This window comes from Macrobrachium nipponense, chromosome 18 (assembly GCF_015104395.2).
Source record: "Macrobrachium nipponense isolate FS-2020 chromosome 18, ASM1510439v2, whole genome shotgun sequence".
In the NCBI taxonomy this organism is placed as follows: Eukaryota; Metazoa; Arthropoda; class Malacostraca; order Decapoda; family Palaemonidae; genus Macrobrachium; species Macrobrachium nipponense.
Genome location: NC_087211.1, coordinates 45,428,843 through 45,455,213, shown reverse-complemented (window position 1 = coordinate 45,455,213; position 26,371 = coordinate 45,428,843). Strand labels below are relative to the sequence as shown.

The window sequence follows — 26,371 nt, the reverse complement described above, 5'->3', positions numbered from 1 at the left end:
GAGAGAGGAGGATGAGAGAGAATCTGTTTGTATACGATCGTTTATTTTCTCACTTGTCAAACTTACTCTGTTATGCTTTATTTCATATTTCCTTGCTCACCAATTTATTCTATACCTACGATATTAAGAAATCAAAATATGTGTAGAAGGGAGAACTGCCTCCAGACTGTACAGTCAGTATGGATTTAAATGCACGTGGAACTGGTTGAAATATTCGCAACAGCACCAAAATGAGATGCCATGGTGATAGAAAATCTGACTCCGTTTTTTTTTGTTTATTGCATAAAAAAACTTTATCAATCGTGAACCTACGTAATTTATTTAGATTCTGCGTAACGGAAAAGATAATATTTGATATCTGTATGGGAGAAATGGTTTTATCTCTGTTGTTGTTATAAATTTGGCGCCGATATGCGATCAAACACGTGAGAGGACCAAAACAGCCAGCCAGAGAGCTCAGCTCATTTTGTAAATACGTACGTACTATTGTTTGGCGTGCTAGGCTTACCCGATTCATTTGGGTGTGTGCTGCAGCTGCTGCTACTGCTACTCAAATAATCGCATTTTTTATACTAATCTCAAGAGTTGACCATGGAAAATCCCAAGATTAACCAAAAATCCCAAGTCCTAAATATTTACTCTGTCTGTCTATCAGGAAAAGATACTGATAAATTGAATTTACGGTATCTTTTCTGAGAGAGAAGAGAGAGAGAGAGAGAGAGAGAGGGAGAGGAGAGAGAGGGAAGAGAGTTGAGACGAGAACGAGAGAGAGAGAGAGAGAGGAGAGGAAGAGGAGAGAGAGATGGAGATGAGACAGTTTGCAGTGTGTTCATGCTTGTTAAAAATGTGCAGTACGGGTAATTCATATCTGGAAGAAAAAAAAATGTGAATTTTGTTGATGTCAGTCGCATGGACTAAATTTACAAAGAGCAGGGAACAAATCTTGACATTCCTCGAGAGATAGAGAGATGAACCAAGGCCATCTAGGATGAACTCTCTCTCTCCCCTCTCAACTATACTGTAAGTGTTAACTTGAGTCTCTGAAACCAATAGGTATTAGCACACGCGCAACTGTATGTGTGTGTGTGTGTGTGTATGGGCATACTGTTAAAAAATGTGTTGTACCTATAGGTAATAAATACCTATATCTTGGAAGATTAAAACAAAAACAAACAAAATTTTGGTGTACTTGTTAGTCGCCGGGGATATAAAGGATGTGACCAGCAGACAGAAAGATTAAAATTTTTCCAGAGATTAAAGAGCTGAATTTTGTTTTGAAGCTCTGTCAACCGCGTTAGTAAATAGGTATCATCTTCTAAAGAAATTTGTTTTCTTTTCTTTTTGCGGAAGAATCTTCAAACCATTTTGCATTCAAAGTAATGAGAAGGAATCATTCTATTCTTCATGTAATCAGTAAAATACTTACACTAATAAAAACTAAAACTACGTATTGTATGCAAAACACACACATCATCGTTAGATTCGCGTGTGTAAACGTTCATTCTAAGAAATTCTCAGAGTAGTGTAACCAACACCTGATTGGTTGGTTGGTAGCCATGGAGATCTGTTATCCAATGACTACCCTCTGCTTCTGTTCTATTTATAGACATATGCCGTGGATGGCACTAGGTTTGAACGTTACCATGTTCGTGATTTTCTGACTGCTGACGGCAAAAATTACTCAATAATTTTCTTTATAAAATTATTTCTTCGTGAAAACAATAATATAATATGATCATTTTAACTTTAATGTTATAGTGGTTATGAAAAAATAACCAGTGTGGTCGTAGCGAATGCGTCCATTCAATATATAGTGGTATGAAAAATACCACATGGTGTGTAGCGATACGTAATCATAAAGTACAAATCCTTTTCCCAGACAATCCTCACAATTTTACGACTCTTCAAATTCAAGATCGATATGGTGAAATATATTATATAGTCATACTTATTGTTAAAATTCACAAGTTGAACTGCAAAACATTATTATATTTTGATTGTTATGTACCTATATTTTTTGCGTTTTACGGAATGTTTGTTTTGAAAATAATAGCTATTAGTGAACATATGGTATTAATTGTCCCACTATTTTATTATAGGTGATCTTAATTATCTCACATTCATTTAATAGTATTATATTAATATTTTATTTAAAATAAATAAACTGTAATTAATAAATAACAATAATGAAAAAACATAGTGAAAAAATATTTCATACAATCACTTACCTGTCAGATATATACATAGCTAAGACTCCGTCAGTCCCCGACAGAAATTCAAATTTCGCGGCCACTCTCCGCTACAGGTAGGTCAGGTGATCTACCGGCCTGCCCTGGGCGGCAGGACTAGGAACCATCCCCGTTTTCTATCATATTTTCTCTGTCGCCGGTGGTATCAACATTGTTGTTATTACCTCCTGACTTAGATTCATTTTTCATCCTTTGATCATCGTTTTTCGGCTTTTGGTGACGTATTTGGATCGTATTTTGGCATTCGCTACAGTGGACTGTTTTGGAATAACTCTTTTGGATTTTTCTCAGTATGTTTGATTCTAATGTGAGTGTGAGAATGTGTGTGAATGTAGGCTGCAGGGTGAGGATACCGAAAGCTTCGGTTGATCCTCGCATCTGTATGCCGTAAATGTAGGGGGTTTCAGTGTTCTGCTATTAATACTTGTTAGGAATGCGAGGGATTGAATGCAGAAGAGTGGAAGACTTTGACTTCTTATTTGAAGAAGTTAGAGAGGGATAGAATTAGACGATTGAAAGGTGTGAGTTCAAGGCCTATTGAGCCTTTCACTGATAATTCTATTCCTACTGATGTAAGATTCCTTCCCTAGTTTAATCTCATTCTCAGAGTGCTTTTTCGGATTCGGCATCGGAAATCGCCAATCTGAAAGCTACAATTAGAGACATGAAGTCCAAGATGGCTGACTTCAAAGGTAAGGCTAGTGAAAGTGAGCATTACAGTGAAGTGAGTTCTCCCAGTGGTTGTGGATTTGGGGGCGTTTGATCGTCCCTGCGACGCTCCCAGGCCTAGACCTCTTCCAAGCTCACAAGCCCAGAGGAGAAGGAAAGTCGAAAGCCTTAAGGAGGTTGTGGTGAATCCCCAACGGTCAGACGTCCCTTCAGCTAGCTCTGCTTCGTGGCAGGCGGCTCAAGGGCGCGCTATAGAAAAAGCGTCCTTCGCGAGTGTTTCTTTCGTCCTCTCCCTCTCCCTCACCTAAACGAGGGTGGAAGGAATCGAACTTGTCGAGACCGCTGAAGCGTCATATGAAGCCTGACATAGATTCTAGTCCAGAGCGTTTCTCAGATGACGCTCCGTCTTCTAGCAAGAAAGCGAAGGGGCTTGTCAGCGTCACCTGAAGTGTACTCGGAAGTACCCTTTCCTTCTTCTCCCCCGAGTGATGACGAAAGACGTCATGCACTGGACGTGGAGAAGCGTCAAGAAAGATCATTATGGCAGTTCAAGAGCAACTGTCATCTCTAGTGGGAGTTTTAGCGCCACGTCGGAAGGATGTGACGCTTCCAATTAAGAACTCGTCCTCTCTCACCTGTTCAACGAGAAGCGTCATACAGACGGGAAACGGCTAAACGTCTTACGGACGGAAGCGTCTAGTTCGAGAGCGAGAACAGGTGCTTACGAGAGTTTCGTAACGCCAGAGAGACGTAAGACGTCTTTTAGACGCGAAGCGTCATTGGAAACGGAGCATAGACATGACGCTCCGTCCAATATTATGACGCCAAGTAGGACGCCTTGGAGAGCGGAGGCGTCTTCCAAGCGCGAAAGCGTCATCGAGACGTCAGCAAAAGACGTCATCCATGACGCTTGGCGAACGGGAAGCGTCATGTAAGCGTGAAGCGTCTTCTAAAATTCTAGAGAAGCCGAAGCTTATGACGCCTTCCAAGACTATTAGAGCGGGAAAGAGGAAGGATTATCATTCCCTTAGCCCCTCTCCTATTAGGAGTTTGTCTCTCAAGAAGAAGAACGTTCGGAAAGGAGAGCGGAGACGCATGTAGATCCCGAGTTAGAGGAAAAACTCGGATGACGAATATAGTGGAAGAGAAGGTCTGTCTAACTATAAGGTGTTGACTACCCTACTTCTTGAGGAGTACGGAGACGAGTTGACGCCTGCCGCTCCTCCTTCTCCGCGCTCGCTCTTTTCCAGTGCTAAGACGAAGAAGCCTTCGTCTTTTCTCAAAATGAAACCCACCATATCGATGAAGAGAGCATTACATTCCTTAGACCTCATGGATGAAGTCTAAGAAAGACTTAGTGAGGACAGGTCTTCTGCATGCCTCCAGCAAGATTAGCTGGGAAAAGAGGCATTTGGTATCAGACGGGAGAGAATATGGGTATTGCTCTCCCTTCTACAAACCGAAACAGATTTTTCGACTTTGGTTGACGCTTCACGGCGTCAAAGTCTCAATTCTGCACGGATTACGTGGGGAATTTCGGAACTGGATCATCTCCTCAAGGGACTCTTTCGTGATTGGAGTTTTAACTTCTTAGATTGGTCCCTTGGGGTGATGTCCAAGAAAGCCCATGATTCGGAAGGAATCGAACCTGAAGCCCTATTATGCATATTGTCTTGTATTGACAAGGCGGTACAGGATGGATCTTTTGTTGAAATCTCCCTCTTTGTTTGGTTGGGGCAGGTCTTTTAAAGAAAAGGGACTGTATATGGCGCCTTCTTAACAAAGGCAGTCTCACATGCTCAGAGAGCAGCACTTTCTATGCGCCTCTATCTGACTTTTTTGTTCCCTTCTCAGTTAGTAAAGGACATTGCGCATTCTTTAACTGAGAAGGCAACTCAGGATCTGCTGACGCAGTCAGCAAGAAAGAAGAAACCTGTTGCTGCATCGGACAAGAAAGGACCCAGTACAACGGTGCAGCCCTTTCGAGGTGGTCCGACCTCCAGACCTTCCACAAGGAGGAAGGCTCCAGAGAAGAGAGGTAGATCTGCTTTTCGTCCCTTTAAGAAGGGAAAATGAAGATTCTCTCCTCCAAGCACCAGTAGGTGCCAGGCTCCTGGGATTTGTGGAAGCCTGGACACTGATAAATGCAGACGCGTCATCTTTAGCGATCTTAAGGAGGGGATATCGTATCCCTTTCCTGAACACTCCTCCCCTAACGTCAATACCAAGGGAACTATCAGCCAAATACAAGGATCCTGTGCTGAGGGATACTCTTCGATCGATGGTGGAACAAATGTGGACAAGAGAGCGATAGAATTGGTACGGGATCAACACTCCCCGGGGTTTTACAGTCGCCTTTTTCTGGTGGCGAAAGCCTCGGGAGGCTGGAGACCAGTACTGGACGTCAGCTCTCTGAACAAATTTGTTCAGAAGGAGAAGTTCTCCATGGAGACTTCTGCTTCAGTCATGGCGTCATTACGACAGGGAGATTGGATGGTGTCTTTAGATCTCCAGGACGCCTACTTTCACGTCCCGATCCACCCTTCATCGAAGAAGTACCTCCGTTTCATGACGGGGGGAAGGATCTTTCAGTTCAGAGCCTTGTGTTTCGGCCTGTCCACAGCTCCTCAGGTCTTCACAAGCCTGATGAAGAATGTGGCGAGGTTTCTTCACCTCAAAGGAGTGAATGTCTCTATGTATCTGGACGACTGGCTCATCAGGGCCAGATCGGAGAGACAGCTGCTTGGAGGAACCTAAAGTTAACTCTGGATTTAATCAAAGCGTTGGGATTGCTTGTGAACCTCGAGAAGTCTCAGCTGACCCCCAGACAAGACCTAGTCTATCTGGGGATTCGGATGGATTCTCGGGGGTTTTCGAGTTTTTCCTTCGCAAGAGAGAATCGCAAAAGGTTTGCGGATAGTCTCTCTCTTCTTAGAGAAGCAAACAAACGTCGGCGAGGGAATGGTTGAGCCTTCTGGGGACGCTTTCCTCGCTAGAACAATTCTTCCCTCTAGGAAGACTTCATATACGTCCGCTTCAATTCTTCCTCAAGAGGTCTTGGAGCTGGAAAACCGGACAACTGTCGGACGTTTTTCCCATTCCAGTGGAGATAAAGTCACACCTACAGTGGTGGTTGCTCCCTCTGGAAGAGAACAAAGGGATCTCTCTAAGAACACAGAACCCAGACCTAGTGTTGTTCTCCGACGCGTCGGAGAGAGGTTGGGGAGCGACATTAGGCTCAGAGGAAGTGTCAGGCACCTGGGAACCAGCACAGGTGTCTTGGCACATAAACTGCAAAGAGCTCTTCTCCGTACATCTGGCCTTGAAGAGCCTAGAACCTCTGGTGTCAAACAAGGTAGTGCAAGTAAATGTGGACAACACCACCGCACTTGCCTACATTCGGAAACAGGGAGGGACGCACTCCTCGTTCCTTTACGAGCTCACGAGAGACCTATTACTTTGGACGTCTCACAGGAACATCTTCCCTGCTGACAAGGTTCGTACAGGGAGTAAGGAATGTGAGGGCGGACAGGCTCAGCAGGAGGAACCAGGTCCTTCATACAGAATGGACCACTACACGAGGAAGTGTGTCTCGATCTCTGGTCTCTGTGGGGAACTCCTCATGTGGATCTCTTCGCAACATTCATTTCAAAAAGGCTCCCAGTTTTTTGCTCGGGTCGTGGAAGATCCAAGAGCTCTTATGGTAGACGCCTTCCTGCTAAATTGGTCTCGGAGTAGACGTATATGCTTTCCCCCATTCAAAATCCTGGGGTTAGTAATGAGAAAGTTTGTGGCGTCAAAAGAGACGAGGATGACGTTTAATAGCCCCCAACCCCCTTTTGGCCGGCCCAGGAATGGTTCACGGAGGTGGTAGAGTGGATCGTAGATTTTCCAAGATCCCTACCAAGAAGGATGGATCTTCTCAGACAACCAAACCTTCAAGATGGATAACCAACAAAACCAAACCTCCCTCTCCCGCTCTCGCTCTGACTGCCTTTCGACTATCGAAAGACTTGTCAGAGCGAGAGGCTTTTCTCGCGAAGTGGCAAGCGCAATCGCGAGAGCACGCAGAACCTCCACTACGAAGTATACCAATCAAAGTGGGAGGTATTTAGAAGGTGGTGTAGATTCCAAGGAAGTTGTCCTCCTCCACCTACCATCTATAGCGGAAAAGACTTGCTGATTTCCTGCTATTCCTGAGAGAAAAATCTCATCTAGCCGTATCCACAATAAAGGGATACAGAAGTATGCTCTCGGCTGTATTCAGGAACAGAGGTTTAGATCTGGCAGATAAATGATGACTCCACGATCTCATAAGGTCTTTTGAGACTTCAAAGTCTAAGGAACCAGTACCTCCGAACTGGAACCTAGACGTAGTCCTAAAGTATCTGTCATCGGAAAGATTCGAACCTCCTCATCGGGCATCGTTTAGAGACATTACCCGAAAATGCCTATTCCTATTATCTTTAGCTACGGCAAAGAGAATTAGTAGGTGAATTGCATGCTCTGCAGGATAAAGTAGGATTCCCAAAGGGAGAGACTCCCAGCGATTTGCTCGTTTTTAAGACCCTCGTTTTTAGCGAAAAACGAGAATCCTATGAATCCCTGGCCTAAGTCATTCGAAGTCAAAAGGCATGTCGAGTCTCGTAGGCAGAGAAGCAGAGAGGTCTCTATGCCCTGTTAGAGCTCTGAAGTTCTACCTTCAGAGAAAAGCATCAAATGGGAGGCTCTAGACAAGGTCTTTGGTGCACGGTAAAAGACCCCACAAGACTGATGTCCAAGAATGCGCTGGCATTCTTTGTAAGAAACGTCATTACAGACGCTCATAAGGCCTGTCCTGACGAACAGTTACAACTGTTGAGAGTAAAAGCTCATGAAGTGAGAGCTATAGCGACGTCTGTCTCGTTTCATAAGAACATGTCGCTTAAAAACATCATAGATACGACATTTTGGAGATGCAACTCAGTATTTGCATCTCATTACTTGAAAGACGTGCGTGTGACATATGAGAAGTGTTTTTCTCTAGGTCCTTTCGTATCGGCGGATACGATTCTGTGGTACGGGAGCCGACACCAATCCATATGTATATACTTTTCCTTCTTTTGGATATGGTCGAGAGTCTCTTCGAACAATGGAGGACTTAGGCTAGCACGGGCGGCCGTCTATGTTCAGTAAGAGAATTCTTGTCATATCCAATTAGTTGAGTATAATTTTTTTTTTTTTTTTTAAAATTATGTATGTGTGCGTAGTGGTTTTGAGTTACGGTTGTTGTGACGAGTTCGGGGATAACTCGTAACAATCCTTAGTTCTAACATATGGTTAGGATCAGGTGGTCGGGATTGGTTGTGTGCTCCTTCATAAGGTGTATTGTCATATAAGTGGATCAGCACCCATTGACAAAGTCCTTTTAGGCTCTGCCGAGTAAGCGGATAAGACCCCATCGGCAGACCCACAAGAACTCTTGGCCATAGATCATATATCTCGCTAAAGTTTCTTGAGGTGATGCAGACTACTGGGCAAACACCCACGAAGTCTACCACCTATCAGGTAGGAACCAAGGTTTTATTTATACCTACAACATATGTTGTTTACCTGTCTATTCCATATAGAAGCTGTCTCTTACCCTCCAATCAGCTATGTATATATCTGACAGGTAAGTTGATTGTATGAAAATGATATTGTTATGTTACAATAAAGTTTCATACATACTTACCTGGCAGATATATACAATTAAAGGCCCACCCAGCCTCCCCGCAGGAGACAGGTGGAAGAGAGAAAATATGATAGAAAACGGGGATGGTTCCTAGTCCTGCCGCCCAGGGCAGGCCGGTAGATCACCTGACCTACCTGTAGCGAGTGGCGCGAAATTTGAATTTCTGTCGGGGACGACGGAGTCTTAGCTATGTATATATCTGCCAGGTAAGTATGTATGAAACTTTATTGTAACATAACCAATATCATTTTTCGCTGCAGTAGTGATGTTTGTTTGATCATGCATCTGACCTCACATTTCCAAAATCTGAAAAATTCCAAAAACTGAAACATCGGAATGTGTGTGTACTGCACATTTTTTAAAACACGCACACATCTACACATTTACTGATACCCGTGGTTAAAGACTGAAATTACAGTATTTATTCCTGAGAGAGAGAGAGATAGAGAGAGAGAGAGAGGAGAGAGAGAGAGAGAGGAGGAGGAGAGAGAGCGAGAGAGAGAGAGAGGAAGAGGAGGAGAGAGGAGAGGAACTCCAAAGGTGTGTTGTTATTTTTACAATTATTTTATTATCTTGGGATTCTTTTTTAATCTTGAGATTTTCTATTCAATTCTCGAGATTAGTAAGAAAATTACCGTAACTTGACAAGCAGCAGCACACATCTGAATGACTCGGCCATTAGCAGCTAAACCACCAACCTTATGAACTGACGCTCTCGGAAAAGGAACTCATATGATACACGAGATACATGACAAAACCACTGTTTATTGGTGAAAATTTGGGGGTCACATGATATGCGAGATCGCACGTTACTCGAGTATATACGGTACATAAATTTACCGAGATCAAAGGTGCAATAATATTTTAGGATTATACATGGTTTTCATAATATTTCTTAGCACTTTTCTTTGCAAAATTACAATTAAAACTGATGTACTATCAAAAAAATAACTAAAACCAACAGCAACCCCTGGGTATATTTATGAGCAAATATAAAAGACATCATGTGAGAGAGAGAGAGGCAGTACATACACCCTTGAAGTAAAGATCACAACTAGCTCATAAGCTCCTGCATCTTGATTTTACCCAGTCTAAAAGTTGCCATTAGTGAATTTATGGGCTATAGAAGTAATGGCACCTCTTTCCCGCCTGATTTCCCCAATCTGTTATTACTCGTCGTGAGTATATCTGTCCATTAAGTGTTAAGGGGTAGCCATATTATCTGTGACATCTGTGAGAGGGATCTTCCCTTTGGTGAAACTGCAACAGGCATACCAAGATTGTTCTTCTCAAGATTGGGTGAGGAGCCTTCCCAGCCCATTCAGCAGCCCTCCTTCATATCCGACTAAAAGAAGAGGCAAGGGGGAGAAGGGAAAAGAGACCTGTCATGCCGCTGGGTAATGTGGCTGAAACAGGAGGCAGATCTATGGGTAGCCTGTCTTTCAGGATGGTTACAGGCTACTTTTCAAGGACTGCCATTCTCTCATTTTTCATTTCCGGATTCATTTCCGTGCCTGCCCTCCAGGATATTCAAAAGCTGTGGTGCTATAGCATAAGTGAAGGTGATTTTAGAAAGAATACACTAGAACTCTTAGGCAACTGCCCTCCAGTCTTTTGCAGTTCTCTCTCCCGATGGAGAAATTAACTGCTGGCTATAGACCAAATATATATATCTTTCCTTTGAACAAGTTCATGTCAGAGACTCGGTTCAAGTTGGAAGCAACTCGTTCTGTGTTGTATTCCATCAGTAAGGGCAACTTCATGCTGTTGGTGGATCTGAAGAATGCATACTTCCAAGCACCTATCCATCAGTCCTCCAACATAGCTCTGTTCCAGTTAAAAGCTCTGTGCTTGGAATGGTGACAACCTGGTGTTCATCCAAATGTTAACCCCTGTGTCACAAGCTTGGGCCCATTCATAAGGGCTATGCTTGCTGTGTTGCCTGGACAATTTACTAGTTTTGGCATCCTCAGAGCACATTTGCTCCAGAACAAAGACTGCATCCTCACATTTGTTCATGATCTGGTGATCAAAATAAACAGTGAGAAGTTGAAGCTGACTTCCAAGTAGCAGGCAAATTACCTGGGCGTGCAATTGGATACGGCAGCGGTAAGTCTTGTCAGGATCTGTCAGACTTGTGGTTAGTTTTTGAAGTTGTCATCTTGTTTCAGAATGAATTGTCTCATGCTTATTCATCAGTCTGTAATTGGTTTTATAGTTTGTCACTGATGAGAGAAAATAAAATGTTTTCTATGGTGAAATTAATTATGAAGTAGTGGTAAGAAAAGCTCACTGCTCCGATAATTTTTTCATTGAATTACAAAATTATGTTAATGCTGATAAATTAAGTTTGGCACACCTTAAGCCTAGTTAGTAGTTCTGTCTGTTCCATGAAATCATACTGGAGAATCATAATTAACTCTTGTAATGTTATTGTCACTACATAAGATTCTGCTATTCTGCAAATTTCAATATCTAGTACCTGTACGTGTTGTACATAAGAAACTAGGTATGCCAGTGCCTCTTGCGAAATGCAGTATGCAACATGTTGCTGAGGCTTACAGAACCATTCATTATGTATGAAGTTAACAGAGTATGTTCTTCATAATTATAATTTATGAATTTTGAAAATTTCAAATTCAGTACTGCACAGTAGTTAGTATGATAGCATCCAAAAAGAAAAATAGAACATAAGTAAAGGCACGTTGCTGTGAAAATGTTCATTATTTTCCTTACAAATCAGTTGGCTTGTTTTCCAGTTCTACCTTCAAGTTACAACCATCCTTTTGTGAATTGTGCTGTATTTTTTCAGATCACTAGTAATTATTGAGCCAGAGGTGTAATGTTGCTCTGTGGATTCTGGATAGCAAAATTGTTAGAGGTGAATATTATAAAGGAAAGTTTAGTTAGTGCACAAGTCACATGCTCATTTTCAATTTCTTAATATAATTATGATAGTTGAAAATTACCTTTGCTGCTGCCATACAAAAGCTTCTCTGAACGACTTCCAAGATTTGATTGTTTGTCCTTGGGACTTCAGCTCTTTTTTGTCATTTCTTTATTATCGCTGAACCCTTAAGAGCCAGGCTAAAAAATAAATATGCAGCACCCCAGCCTGGGGAAACTTTGAGGTCAGCCAATTTAAGAAAAAATACATCAGTGGAAGGAGGAAGATATGCATATGCACAAGGTGTTAGAAAAAAAAATTCAGAAAATTTTCCTAACCCTTCAGTGTAAGTTGAAAATGAGTACTATTTACAATCCCTTGTGCGGCCTCTTTTACAAGACATTCATAAATTTTACCAAGATATGCATGTTTTTTTCTATTAAATATATTTTATTTGTAAAATTATAATTAAAGCTCATACAATAACAGTATCAAAACAGATAAGAACTAAATTCAGCAACAAATTCTGAGTGTGTGCATTTGTTGTAAAATATTTTTGTAAATTTACTGAGATCAAGATGTAATAACTTTTTTGGATTATACATGCCTTTTCTAATATTTCTTTGCACTTTTCTTTGCAAAATTACAATTAAAACTGACATATTATCATGAAAGACATTATATGAGAGAATGGGGCAATACATACTCTCTTGAAGTCAAGATCACAACTAACCCCTGAGATGCCTGCTTCTTTGATCTTGGCTAGTCTAAAAGTTGCCATTAGTGAATTTATGGGCGATAGAAGAATTGGCACCTCTTACCTGCCCATTTCCCCAAAACGATGGTGTGTAAAATTGATGCTCACCATGAGTGGGTCCATCCACCACCCAAAACCTATTATTGCTACTTATATGAGGGGTTCTGTCCATTAAGGGTTAATTTCAGTCATTCAACTTTACAGGTGACTCCTGTGGTGCCGATGTCACTTGAAACATGGTCTCTCTCCTTTGCCAAGTATCTGGAACTGAGGTTTTATGGCAGTAGCTTCTCCCGTCGTGGCCTGCCAGGATGCCCGCATTCTATGCATCATGACCATTTCCAGTATTTTGGCTACAAGAAACAAGTAGCAATATTCAAGTAAGTTACTGTAAAGAAATTTTTTTGTAAAAAGTGAAAATCAGCAATATTTTATCAGCCTTTATATAAATAGTTATATAAGTAACAATGTGTAAATCTCATTTTCATTAAGGTTGTATGAAGAAAATTATATTGTACATAAACTTATTTTAATAAAAAGTTCATGAAGATTGATTGATAAGAATCTGCTGAAGGATTTGTTCTTAAATAAGGGGAGATAATTGGAGTAAAGTTCAAAGAGATGGACAGGTAGGTGGGAGATCATAATCAGCAAATTAATAATAGTCAGAAAGCAATGCAGTTTGGACCTTGAGGGTAGCTGCAAATAACCTTTAATAATACCTAAGTTTGCTGTATAAGGCATGTTGTACATGATACCTCCCCTGCTGGGACATTTACTCTTGAGGTAATTCTTAATTCACAAGAGATATTTAATATTTACTCTGCAGTGAACCCCTGAATGTCATAAATAACACGCAATGTAAAGAAAAACTAAAGCACAATATTTACACTGCAATTTCTACAGGTGGCTTGAAATATCTGATAGGTGTAGGTTTTGATGGAGTATCGTCTAATGAATTGAGTCAGTTTCTTTACAAAATGATCCCTCTGTTTTTCAGTGCAGTATGGTGAACTGTTCAGGTTAAGAACATGCCACCTTAGAGATTTGTAAAGAGAATAAATTATTCTCTTTAAGTGGTTTATCATCCATTTAAGCTATCATGTTCAAGTATTTTTGACCAACACATTAAATTTTATTCTGCAAATTGTACCAGGCTGGGAGAAAATTAACTAAAAAGGATGTATTTTGGATGCAAAAACCACAGTGAAAATGAGAAACTCGTGAGCAGTAAGGCATGGCTGACTTTTCAGTCAAGTCTGTAATCATTTCTACCTCATTATCATCACAATGTTCAGGTGCTGAATTTAAGAATATGATCTCTCACTTCTTTCTAGCTGTAGCTCAAGATAACTATCAGCATAGAATTGTTTTGAAAAAGATGGCTGCTGACTGCAACATGAACCTAGGAAATATAAATTCATTCCTTTCAGCCTTACTCTGTCACTGAGTATCCTCTCCTGTTTTTAGAAGATTATAATCTCATCAAGTATCAAGCACCTTAGTGTAGTCTCAACATCATCCTAAACTCTTCGTTAATAATGGTTTTGCTGTAGGAATGCCTCATTAGCAAAAGATATCAAGATCTGGAGAAAGATTACCAGTATTCAGAAGTGCCATGTTCATTTAAAAAACTAGAGTATATAAATCCTAATTTTTAAAATATACTGTACGTAGTTAAAATGCTGGCTAATTCTGAGGCTTGTGTATGTTGTCTAATTACTTTTATGAGCAGTAACATTTTTGTGACATTAAGTTCTACATAGTTGCACTAGCATGACCCAGTTCCAGTGTGCAGGGAATGCAGATCATCACCTGAGTTTTCCAAACTTAAGTCAATGGTGAATGTAAAATTTTGGAAATCAGTTAAAGAAAATTTTAATGAATCTTCATGTTCATAATAATAATAATAATAATAATAATAATAATAATAATAATAATCATAATCATAAACTAATCATAATCATAAATTAATCATAATATAATAATAATCATAATATAATATCATAATATATAATAATAATATAATAATAATATAATATAATAATAATAATAATATAATAAAATAATAATATAATAATATAATAATATAATATAATAATATAATAATAATAATAATATAATAATAATATAATAATAATAATATAATAATAATAATAATATAATAATAATAATAAAATGATAATAATAAAATAATAATAATAAAATAATAAAATAATAATAGAAAAATGTGCCTTAGTCAACGTACAAAAGGGCAAAGTAACAAGGACTGAAGGGATAAAGCTACCAGATTGGAGCAACTTCAAACACATAGATGAGACGGGATACGAATACCTGGGAATAATGGAAGGAGGGGATATAAAACACCAAGAGATGAAGGTCACAATCAGGAAAGAATATATGCAGAGACTCAAGGCGATACTCAAGTTAAAACTCAATGCCAGAAATATGATTAAAGCCATAAACACATGGGCAGTGCCAGTAATCAGATACAGCACAGGAATAGTGGAATGGACGAAGGCAGAACTCCGCAACATAGACCAGAAAACTAGGAAATATATGACAATACACAAAGCACTACACCCAAGAGCAAATATGGACAGACTATACATAACACGAAAGGAAGGAGGGAGGGGACTTCTAAGCATAGAGGACTGCGTCAACATTGAGAATAGAGCACTGGGGCAATATCTGAAAACCAGTGAAGATGAGTGGCTAAAGAGTGCATGGGAAGAAGGACTGATAAAAGTAGAAGAAGACCCAGAAATATACAGACAGGAGAATGACAAACAGAACAGAGGACTGGCACAACAAACCAATGCACGGACAATACATGAGACAGACTAAAGAACTAGCCAGCGATGACACATGGCAATGGTTACAGAGGGGAGAGCTCAAGAAGGAAACTGAAGGAATGATAACAGCGGCACAAGATCAGGCCCTAAGAACCAGATATGTTCAAAGAACAATGAATGGAAATAATATCTCTCCCATATGTAGGAAGTGCAATACAAAAAATGAGACCTTAAACCACATAGCAAGCTAATGTCCGGCACTTGCACAGAGCCAGTACAAAAAGAGGCATGATTCAGTGGCAAAAGCCCTCCACTGGAGCCTGTGCAAGAAACACCAGCTACCTTGCAGTAATAAGTGGTACGAGCACCAACCTGAGGGAGTGATAGAAAACGATCAGGCAAAGATCCTCTGGGACTATGGTATCAGAATGGATAGGGTGATACGTGCAAATAGACCAGACGTGACGTTGATTGACAAAGTCAAGAAGAAAGTATCACTCATTGATGTCGCAATACCATGGGACACCAGAGTTGAAGAGAAAGAAAGGGAAAAAATGTATAAATATCAACACCTGAAAATAGAAATAAGAAGGATATAGGATATGCCAGTGGAGATTGTATCCATAATCATAGGAACACCGGCACGATTCCAAGATCCCTGAAAAGGAATCTGGAAAAACTAGAGGTTGAACTAGCTCCAGGACTCATGCAGATCAGAGTGATCCTAGAAACAGCGCACACAGTAAGAAGAGTGATGGACTCTTAAGGAGGCAGGATGCAACCCGGAACCCCACACTTTAAATACCACCCAGTCGGATTGGAGGACTGTGATAAAAAAAAAAATAAAATAAAAAATAATGATGATGATGATAATGATAATGATAATGATAATAATAATAATAATAATAATAATAATAATAATAATAATAATAATAATAATCAGGATGGAGTTTGGAATAGAAAAATGCGCCTTAGTCAACATACAAAAAGGCAAAGTAACGAGAACTGAAGGGATAAAGCTACCAGATGGGAGCACATCAAACACATAGATGAGACAGGATACAAATACCTGGGAATAATGGAAGGAGGAGATATAAAACACCAAGAGATGAAGGACACGATCAGGAAAGAATATATGCAGAGACTCAAGGCGATACTCAAGTCAAAACTCAACGCCGGAATATAATGATAAAATCCAATAAAACACATGGGCAGTCCAGATAATCAGATACAGCGCAGGAATAGTGGAATGGACGAAGGCAGAACTCCGCAGCATAGATCAGAAAACCAGGAAACAAATGACAATACACAAAGCACTACACCCAAGAGCAAATACGGACAGACTATACATAACACGAAAGGAAGGAGGGAGAGGACTACAAAGTATAGAGGACTGCGTCAACATCGAGAACAGAGCACTGGGGAAATATCTGAAAACCAGTGAAGACGAGTGGCTAAAGAGTGCATGGGAAGAAGGACTAATAAAAGTAGACGAAGACCCAGAAATATACAGAGACAGGAGAAAGACAGAAAGAACAGAGGACTGGCACAACAAACCAATGCACAGACAATACATGAGACAGACTAAAGAACTAGCCAGCGATGACAATTGGCAATGGCTACAAGGGGAGAGCTAAAGAAGGAAACTGAAGGAATGATAACAGCGGCACAAGATCAGGCCCTAAGAACCAGATATGTTCAAAGTACGATAGACGGAAATAACATCTCTCCCATATGCAGGAAGTGCAATACGAAAAATGAAACCATAAACCACATAGCAAGTGAATGCCCGGCACTTGCACAGAACCAGTACAAAAAGAGGCATGATTCAGTGGCAAAAGCCCTCCACTGGAGCCTGGTGCAAGAAACATCAGCTACCTTGCAGTAATAAGTGGTACGAGCACCAACCTGAAGGAGTGATATTGGGAAAAACAAACGATCAGGCAAAGATCCTGTGGGGGGACTATAGTATCAGAAAAACAGATCAGGGTGATTACGTGCAAAATCAGACCAGACGTGACGTTGATTGACAAAGTCAAGAAGAAAGTATCACTCATTGATGTCGCAATACCATGGGACACCAGAGTTGAAGAGAAAGAGAGGGAAAAAATGGATAAGTATCAAGATCTGAAAATAGAAATAAGAAGGATATGGGATATGCCAGTGGAAATCGTACCCATAATCATAGGAGCACTAGGCACGATCCCAAGATCCCTGAAAAGGAATCTAGAAAAACTAGAGGCTGAAGTAGCTCCAGGACTGATGCAGAAGAGTGTGATCCTAGAAACGGCACACATAGTAAGAAAAGTGATGGACTCCTAAGGAGGCAGGATGCAACCCGGAACCCCACACTATAAATACCACCCAGTCGAATTGAAGGACTGTGATAGAGCAAAAAAAAAAAAAAAAAAAAAAAAAAATAATAATAATAAACAACTTCAATTCATTGCATAAAATATAAAACCTCTAATTGAAAGAATTGTCAGGCCAGCTCACTGCAAAAAGTATATTGACTCGGTGGTCTGGTAAACTACCTAATAGTAATGATATTGAAAATACTGTATAACAGATTTTGCTTTTAATGAATCGCACGTTTATTCTGATACGTATACAAACCCTCAGTCCTTTAACAATAGGAAGGTAACTTAGCGGCAGCTGAACTGGTCGTTAGCTTCGAACAAGGGGGTTCGGTAGTTAACTACTTGTCCAGCAGTTAGCTCGACTGCGAGGAGAGGAGCCACTTTGCTTTCGGCCGTGCTGGTGGATAGACATGTTGCTCGCCTCTCTGCCCGCTGTATTCGTTGTATGCTTGGTTTTCTTCATGTGAAGATTCTTTCTCTTTCTCTCTTACTAGTGTGCATGTGCAAAGCTAACGTAAGTACGTGGTTGTTTTGTATTATTCATACTATCGTGAATTGTGAATTATTATGGATTCCCGAGAGCCGGAGAGACCCCCTCGCCCCCCCATCACCTGCAGATTGTGCCCTGGTGTGGAGGGCCGTAACTGTGGGGCCTTTCAGTCCTCTTTCGAGGTAGACCCTCATGAATTATGCACTCTGTGCCGAGGGCAAGAATGCTCTCGCACTGAGCCATGTGATGTGTGTATTGTTTGGTCGGAGGAGCAGTGGGAGCGCTATGGAGGGAGGAAGAAACCGCGTAAGCCGGCCAGGGAGTCATCGGAGGGATCTCCTGTTACTCCCTTGGTCACAGACACGTCTTCTTCTTTCTTCCCTCCATCTCAGCTCCCTCGTATGGCTCCTTCCCCTTCGTGGGGGGGGGAGGTATCTCGCTCCTCCTCTCTCGATCAGTCGAGTGTGGAGGAGGGGGCTAGGTACCCCGAAGTGCAGTTGTATTCGGGGTTGTCCGTTTGCTCTGGGTGGGAACTGTCCCCCCCCGGGCGAGGGGGAAACCCCCCCCCCCCCTACTAACCCAACTACTCTTCCTTCCTCAGAATTGCTTGCCACGGGGGACAATCTTGGCCGAGCCTGGTACTTGCTGGGGCTCCAGGGGACACAGAGTGTTCAGGGGCTGCTTAGTCATCTGGCGAGAGGGACCAGGCCGGTAACTATGGCCCGACCACGATGGTATCCACGCCTGGCTACACTTCTCCGCCGCACCTGGTCTACACCCAGCACGTTGCCATGGTTACCCCAACAGCTGCTGTTCAGAGGTTTACTGTGACGCTGCCACCTGGTTTTGCCGCTCTTGCTCCAGCCCCTGACTTCCGGTGTCCCAAGAGCTCTCCTTTAGACCTACCTCCAGTACAGAGGATGCCGCTGGTTCCTGCCCCGCCTCCTGTTCCTGAGATTGCTGCCGCTCCAGTACCAGTTTCTGCCACTGTCTTTCCTGCCCGTGGTGTTGCTGCCCCCACCCCAGGTCCTTCCGGACAGGTGCAGTCAGGCCCTGTTGCTTCGGCAACTGCCCCGGCTCCGTCCTGGATGGAAGACCTGATGGTGGTCCTGAGGAAGCTGACAAAGAAGAGGAGGAGGAGGAAGGTGTCGTCGTCGTCGTCTTCATCATCTTCTTCGTCGTCTTCTGCTGCCGCTGCTTCCCCTTCGACTTCTAAGGCCCCACAGCTGAAGAAGGAGGAGGTAGCCTCCTCCCCCCATAAGAAGGCTTGCTCTGAGACTTCTAAGGGTGGGACGGTTGGGACTTCCGCTGGTCCTCCTGTTCCTTCGGGAACGGGGCCCGTCTCTCCTTCCGCAAGGAAAAAGAAGACGGGGACTAGAGGAGTGCTGGCTAACACCGGTACCTCCTCGCCTGGCCCCAGAGGTTCTGCCTCGACGCCAAGTACCGTCTTGGCCTCTCGTTCGCGAGAGGTACCGAGTGTATGGTTGCCCGCGGGTGACCGTGCAGCCAAGACCCAGGCAACCGAGTTTGCTTGGCACCAGGATCCAGGCACGGAGCGGAAGACTGGCGGGAGTCGCCCAGGTGACTCCCACCAGAACAGCGATCACTCTAGTGGTGAGCCGCCGGTACCCAGGGTTGACGCAACGGTCCCAGACCGGCCGCGGGCTGAGGCGAGGAAGCGGTCCCCTCGGCTGGTCCAAGTGGCATGACGCGCCGTGAGGACAGGCCTCGCTCCCACCGCAACAGCGGACTCTGCCAGTCCCCGGACCACCGCTTCCACCGGGACCGGGCGGAGAGGGGGACCAGCAGCAGCTCTTCTGATGCTTGGGACCGTTGCCGCTGTTCTCGGTCCAGCCGCTCAACCAGGCCTGCAGCTCAATCACCACCGCGGGTTGGCGATCGCCTGCAGCCCCCCCAGCACGCCGGTTCTGCCGGTGGGCGAGGGGGAAGAGTCAGGTCTACCTCTCCCGTCCCTTCAACTTCCTCGGGCTACACCAGGAAGAGCAAGGCGATCAGGGTGACGCGCTCCTCGCGATCCCGCCACGATGCCCTACAAACCTGGCATAGTCCTAGGACCGACCAAATCGTACGTGCAAGTGGCAGGAGGAGACCGGGAGGGGTCTGTTGTGGTTCCTCCTGTGGAAGGAGGAGGGTCTCGGGAGCGTTCTCGCTGGACGGGCTTGACGGTCCGTCTCCGCAGGACGCAGTCACTCCCGAGATCCAGAGGTTATTGCGCTGATTCGTCAGCACAACGACCTCGGGGAAGAATCGCCGCTCCCACCTACTGAGCCTACATCGGGTTTGGAGTCGTTCTGGGGACCCAAAAAGGAACCCAGGGCGATGGTGGGTCTGCCGTGATCAGCCTTGGCAGACAGTGTGCTCTCGTCTCCGGACAGGAGGTTCGCTTCGGTCCGGCAGGTCTTCCAAGCTCCTTCCCCCACCTCTCTACCGCAACGGAGGCAATTCTATGTGCCATCAGAGGACCCTCTGCTGCCCAAGCAGGTTAACCTGGAGCTACCTAGGCTAACTCCCGGGGTGTCTCTGCAGCAGCTCCTGTCAGAGAACCTCTGGTTCTCACAGCAAGAGGCACTTGCTTTGGAATCTACTGCCATGGCAGCATTCCAAGCAGCCTCCTGGATAGACCTGTGGTCCCACACAGTGTCTAAAGCCACGTCCTCCTCAGAAAACATCACTCCTGAAGGGGACCTGGCTTTCGTGAGGCTGTGCCAGTCTGGAGGTAGGGCTATCTCCTACATGGCCCCCCAGACAGCTAACCTGTGGGCCAACCTAGTTCTGAGGCGTAGGGAGGCTGTCCTCACTCGAGTGACCAGGGCGGCTGGGCGAGAGGCGGCCTTAGGTCTTCGCAACGGGCCGGTGCAGAGTTCCTTCTCTCTTCTCCAGAGAGATGGAGGACGCTGCGGTGGAACAACGGCGCACTGATGAAAGTGACCGTTTAGTCCACCAGGCAGTCTCAAAGGTGGCTGGGCAACCTCGAACAACTGCGGCTAAGCCCAAGAGTTTAGCTAGCGCTGCTTCCTCTGCAGCTAAGACGATCGCTTCTTCGAAGCCGAGAGGAAAAAGACTGCCTTCGACTTCGACTGTAAGGAGCGACTGTAACTAGCCCTCCTCTCGAGGAGGAGCCAGGAAGAAGAAGTCGAAGAGAGGAGGGAAACGCTAGGGACGGCGTTCCCCCTCACCTGCTGGGAGAAGTGGGGGGTGCCTGGCGAGCCATTGGGCAACATGGCAGCACTACAGAGCGGAGACCTGGATAGTGAACGTCCTTCGGGAGGGATATTTACTACCCTTCGAGTCTCGGCCACCCCTCACCTCCAACCCGGTACATCTACAGATGTACATTCCTGGTTCGGCCAAGGACGTGGCGCTTCAGCAGGAAGTAAAAGCCATGCTGAGCAAAGGAGCTGTGGAGATCGTATGGGATCAGTCACCGGGCTTCTACAGTCGACTTTTCCTGGTGGAAAAGTCCTCTGGGGGCTGGCGCCCGGTGATAGATCTCTCTCCCTTGAACCGATTCGTTCGCCAGACTCGGTTCACGATGGAAACAGCACGATCAGTGCTCGATTCCATCAGGGAGAACAACTTCATGCTTTCTGTGGATCTGAAGGACGCATATTTCCAGATACCCATCCATCAATCCTCCAGGAAGTACCTCAGCTTCATCCTCGACGGGATGGTGTACCAGTTCAGGGCACTTTGTTTCGGTCTCTCTACTGGCCCACAGGTGTTCACACTTGGTTAGTCCTGGCGAGCTCCCGCTTGCAATTGCTACAGGACAGAGATCAACTCCTCGAATTCTGCTGCGATATGGGGATCGTAGTGAATTACAAGAAGTCAGATCTCGAGCCCAAGCAGAGGATGAAGTACCTGGGCATGCTGATCGATACAGTAGCAGGGCGAGTCTTCCCCGCCGAATTGCGGATCAGCAGGTTCGGGGAAGCAGCAGGAAGGTTCCTGTCTCTACAGGAGCAGCCAGCTCAGCATTGGCAGGTCGTGATCGGTCACCTGTCATCTCTCAAGAAGTTAGTCCCTCACAGGCGTCTTCACCTGTGGTCTCTTCAATGGAGACTAAAGGAGTGTTGGTCACAGGCAAGAGACCCACTTTTCTTCCCCGTATCTCTCACGGAGGAGGTGAGGCAGGACCTAGCCTGGTGGCTGGATGACGGGAACCTTGTAAGAGGAGTGCCTCTTCGCACTCCCCCTCCCCCCCGGAGATGTTGCTGTTTTCAGACGCATTGACTGAGGGATGGGGTGCACACCTGGAGGAGTTGCTGGCTGTGGGTGTGTGGAATCATCATGACAAGCACCTTCACATCAATGTCCTGGAGCTCAAGGCAGAGTTTCTCACTCTCCAAGAGTTTCAAGATCGTCTGGTGGGACACTCAGTGGTGTTGATGAGCGACAACACCACGGTAGTGGCGTACGTCAACAAACGGGACCTAGTGTCCCTCCCGTTGCATCAGTTGACGTTGCAGGTGCACAAGTGGGCCGTGGTACACTCGGTAGAGCTGTCAGCCCGCTACATTCCAGGCAATAGGAATGTGGTGTCAGACAAGGTCAGCCGTCAGGATCAGGTGATAGGAACCGAGTGGTCCCTTCACCCAGACGTGGCGGAAAGGCTCTTCAACCTGTGGGGACGTCCAGTTGTGGATCTGTTCGCCACCCGGCACAACAGAAAACTCCAGGTTTTCTACTTAGTTGTGCTGGACCCATGGGCAGCTGCAGAGGACGCTCTTCAACACCCGTGGGACAACCTCCTCTTGTGCGCCTTTCCTCCGTTCTGTCTGATTCGCAAGGTGATCAGCAGGGCGCTGGTCACCCCGAATCTTCGGATGATCCCTGGTGGCACCCAAATGGCCTCAGGCCGTTTGATACCCGGACTTGCTGGCTCTGCTAGCCAAAGCACCGAGAGAGATTCCCCCTGGCACAACCTCCTGTGCCAGCCACACATAGAACGGTACCACCGATCGGTTCAGTCCCTGTGTCTTCACGGCTGGCTGTTATCCACCATCTCTTGCGAGCGAGAGGCTTTTTTTGCAGCGCAGCAACAGAGATGGCTGGGTACCTCAGACAGTCCTCTGCAGCTGTATACCAGGGAAAGTGGTCCGTCTTCTGTGGTTGGTGTCGTGGACGGGGTCTCTCTCCTCTCAGAGCCACTATTCAGCAGGTAGAGGATTTCCTCGTTTTCCTTCGCCGAGAGAAGCTCCTCTCCATCTCCGCAGTTAAAGGATACAGAGCTGCCCTGGCCCTAGTACTTAAACTGCAAGGAGTGGATATATCCTTCTTCGAGATCTCCCTCCTTATGAAGAGCTTCGAGAGGTCTTGCCCACCCAGGGAACTCAGGCCCCCGGGTCGGGATGTGACTCTTGTCCTTAAGAGTTTGGCTCGAAGACCCTTCGAGCCACTCCAAGAGTCGTCAGACAGGGATCTGACCCTCAAGACCCTCTTTCTGCTGGCCCTGGCATCGGCGAAGAGAGTAGGAGAACTTCATGGTCTTTCCTTCAACGTTAAGCATTCCAGGGGATGGGGATCCGTAACGCTTGATTTCGTCCCGAACTTCACAGCGAAGACTCAGAATCCTTCGGTTCCTGACGACCGGTTCGAGTCTTTCATGATCCCCTCCCTGAAGGACTTCACTGATAATGATGTGGATGAGATGCTTCTTTGTCCTGTGAGGGCGCTACGGTGCTATCTGAAGAGAACTCGACACCTCAGGCCTGAGTGTCAACGCCTCTTCGTTAGCACTGGGGTTACCAAGAAAGAGGTTTCCAAGAACACACTTTCTTTCTGGCTGCATTCCCCAAGAACTTCTCAATGGCGCAGGTTCTGAAGGCAGGGGTTTGGGCCAACCAGACCACCTTTACTTCCTTCTACCTTCGGGATATTACCCACAGGTCCTTGGACACCTTTTCCTTGGGACCCGTGGTGGCTGCTCAACAAGTTGTGTAGCTTACCCAGCACCCGAGCAGACAGAACATCATTGCATCCTTGTGGGACTGCATGAATGGATGAGCGAAAGAGAGTGTGACTGGCTTCTCTTACTCCTTCTTTCTTCCTCCTCTACCTGTGGGCAGAGGGCCGTGGTCGTCACTACGCTGAACAGGAAGCAGATGCAGGTAAGCTACACGACCGAGCTCTATCCTGACTTCATATTGGCTCTTGAAGTAGGAACTAGTTCTTGTTTATTTGCTATTTATAAGAGGTACGCTGGCCTCCCTCTTATAAATTTGGTTCAGAAGTCTGGCCACTGATCCTGCGGTGCACACCCCGATCAGGGAGGGAACCAAGGTCGGACGAACACCAGTCTGTTCATAAGACTCAGATTCCACCCACCAATAAGTGAGTCTTCCTATTGTTAAAGGACCGAGGGTTTGTATACGTATCGGAATAAATAACAATTTGTCGAAAATTTTATTTTTCCTAACTACAAACCTGAGGTCCTTTACACATAGTCCCACCTCATGCCACCCCTCACTCTGCGTTTCCTGGGCCTAAAGCAAAGTGACTCCTCTCCTCGCAGTCTAGCTGACCACCAACTGCCGGACAAGTAGTTAACTACCAAACCCCCTTGTTCGAAGCTTACGACCGGTTCAGCTGCCGCTAAGTTACCTTCCTTTTGTTAAAGGACCTCAGGTTTGTATAGTTAGGAAAAATACAATTTTCGACATTGTTATTTTATCACAACCCCAAACTATTACAAGGTAAGAACCTGAATGTACTTGTAGTGCTTAGCAGTAATTTATATACCTGTAATTCTGATAGCAAACCTTCAAGACTTTAGGAAATAACTTTTGCTCCTTATTTCAAACTGTATAGTTTTTTTTTCTAAAGGCTCATTTAATGTTCACTCCATCTCATTACCTGAAGTATTTTGCAGAAAAATTAATTTAACCTTTTTTAAGTCCCAGTGGAAACCACGCTGCTACAGCAAAATCAAAAGATAGGCTATAAAATTTATCATAGACATACTGTGATCTTCAAAAAATTTCTTTTCTAGGTACAATCCAATAACTGTAAGAGAAATCATGCTCCCACCATCTGAAATGAGCTTATGTATACCACCTGTAACACAGTCATCCGTGGTTGAACAAATTAAAGGAGTGGCCATACAGGTAATTTTATTTTCCATTTTTCAGCTCATTTTATATTTCAGTACTGTACCTCAGTAATCAGTATATGTACATAAGAAAAATGATTTCATCATGCATTTCTGCTTTTTGTTGATTTTTATTTTTGAAATTGGTATTTTTGCAATGTAATTTCTTATGAATATTGAGGTAATTTTAATACTGATTTTTTTGCATATCTCTGTCTTCAAAAGCAAATGCAAGTCATAATTGTGTACCCATTCTCTATATGCCTCAGTTTTTTAAAGTTATCCATAGAGGTTTAATTATACTACTATGAGATACTAACAGAAATTGCTATTATGTAAATTATAATAAAGCATTCCACATCAAGTAATAGCCAAGAATCTGTGAATGTAAATTGGTATTCACAAGTAATATATTTGTTGTTTATTTTGACATACAATGTTTGTGCACAGAATTCTTTGTGCACAGAATTCTTTGGAAGTTATGCATTTGAATGCGTTTGGGATTTTTTAGTTAAGTTTAATGTGACCTAATAAATGCATCTTTCATGCTTGCTTGCCCACTCCACAATTTCATTAATTCAGTTCATCTATGCAACTGGAGAATGATTTATAGATCTCGAGTAATTGTAAAGATTTTTCAACTTAACATCAAAACTGAGTTTTTCAGGAGTTTTATATATATTATATAAGTAGGTAATTATTTTCATTTTAATAAATGCTTTTTATTTATTTTCTTTATCTGTAGGGTTATTCAGTTTTTTCTACTATTCTCGAACGGGTAACTACACTTTCTTCAGAAAGCAATCTCCGTTGGCAGCCTCTGATTTTGGAAATTAGTGAGCATCAGAATTCTCAGCGCGCAAAGTTCAGGGAGCAAATAGAAAGTATTCAGGTGAGATGGAAGGTTAAAAATACTTAAACTTACGAAAGACTCTCTCTCTCTCTCTCATTCTTTTCAAGTATTGTGTACTTTAATTTTACTCTGTTGTGTAATGCATCAGTTCTTGCCATAAAATTTGAACATTCAGGTATATTCCTGTGAATTTTAAACTGAATTGTAAATTTATGGGAGTTATATTTTCCATGTTCATCTCTGGCTGGGTAAATCACTACTCTTTGTTTATTATTTTTGAATTGTTAAGAGATTGGCTTGTCTCATGACATAAGATCCCTTTTTTGTTTTTCCCATCTTATCCCAGGTATTCCAACTGCAGGGGTTTTCTAACTTTAACCGAGTTGGTGACTCCACCCTAAAGATTTAACCAGCTTAGTGGATCTAACCTTTTTTTTTTATAAGAATGTCTTTTCATTCCTTTTAAGGTTTATATATGAAATGCATG

General features: G+C 43.9%; 1 protein-coding gene across 5 annotated transcripts in view; it reads left to right on the top strand.

The window, feature by feature from the left end:
• Nucleotides 1-26,371, top strand: part of LOC135197012 (1-phosphatidylinositol 3-phosphate 5-kinase-like) — a 385,140-nt gene that overhangs the window by 156,356 nt on the left and 202,413 nt on the right. For all 5 annotated transcript variants that reach the window (XM_064223905.1, XM_064223907.1, XM_064223904.1 and 2 more), the window contains 3 exons: nucleotides 12,480-12,655; nucleotides 24,933-25,047; nucleotides 25,777-25,923. In XM_064223905.1, the coding sequence (XP_064079975.1) occupies nucleotides 12,480-12,655; nucleotides 24,933-25,047; nucleotides 25,777-25,923 (438 nt within the window). The remainder of the gene's footprint in view (nucleotides 1-12,479; nucleotides 12,656-24,932; nucleotides 25,048-25,776; nucleotides 25,924-26,371) is intronic.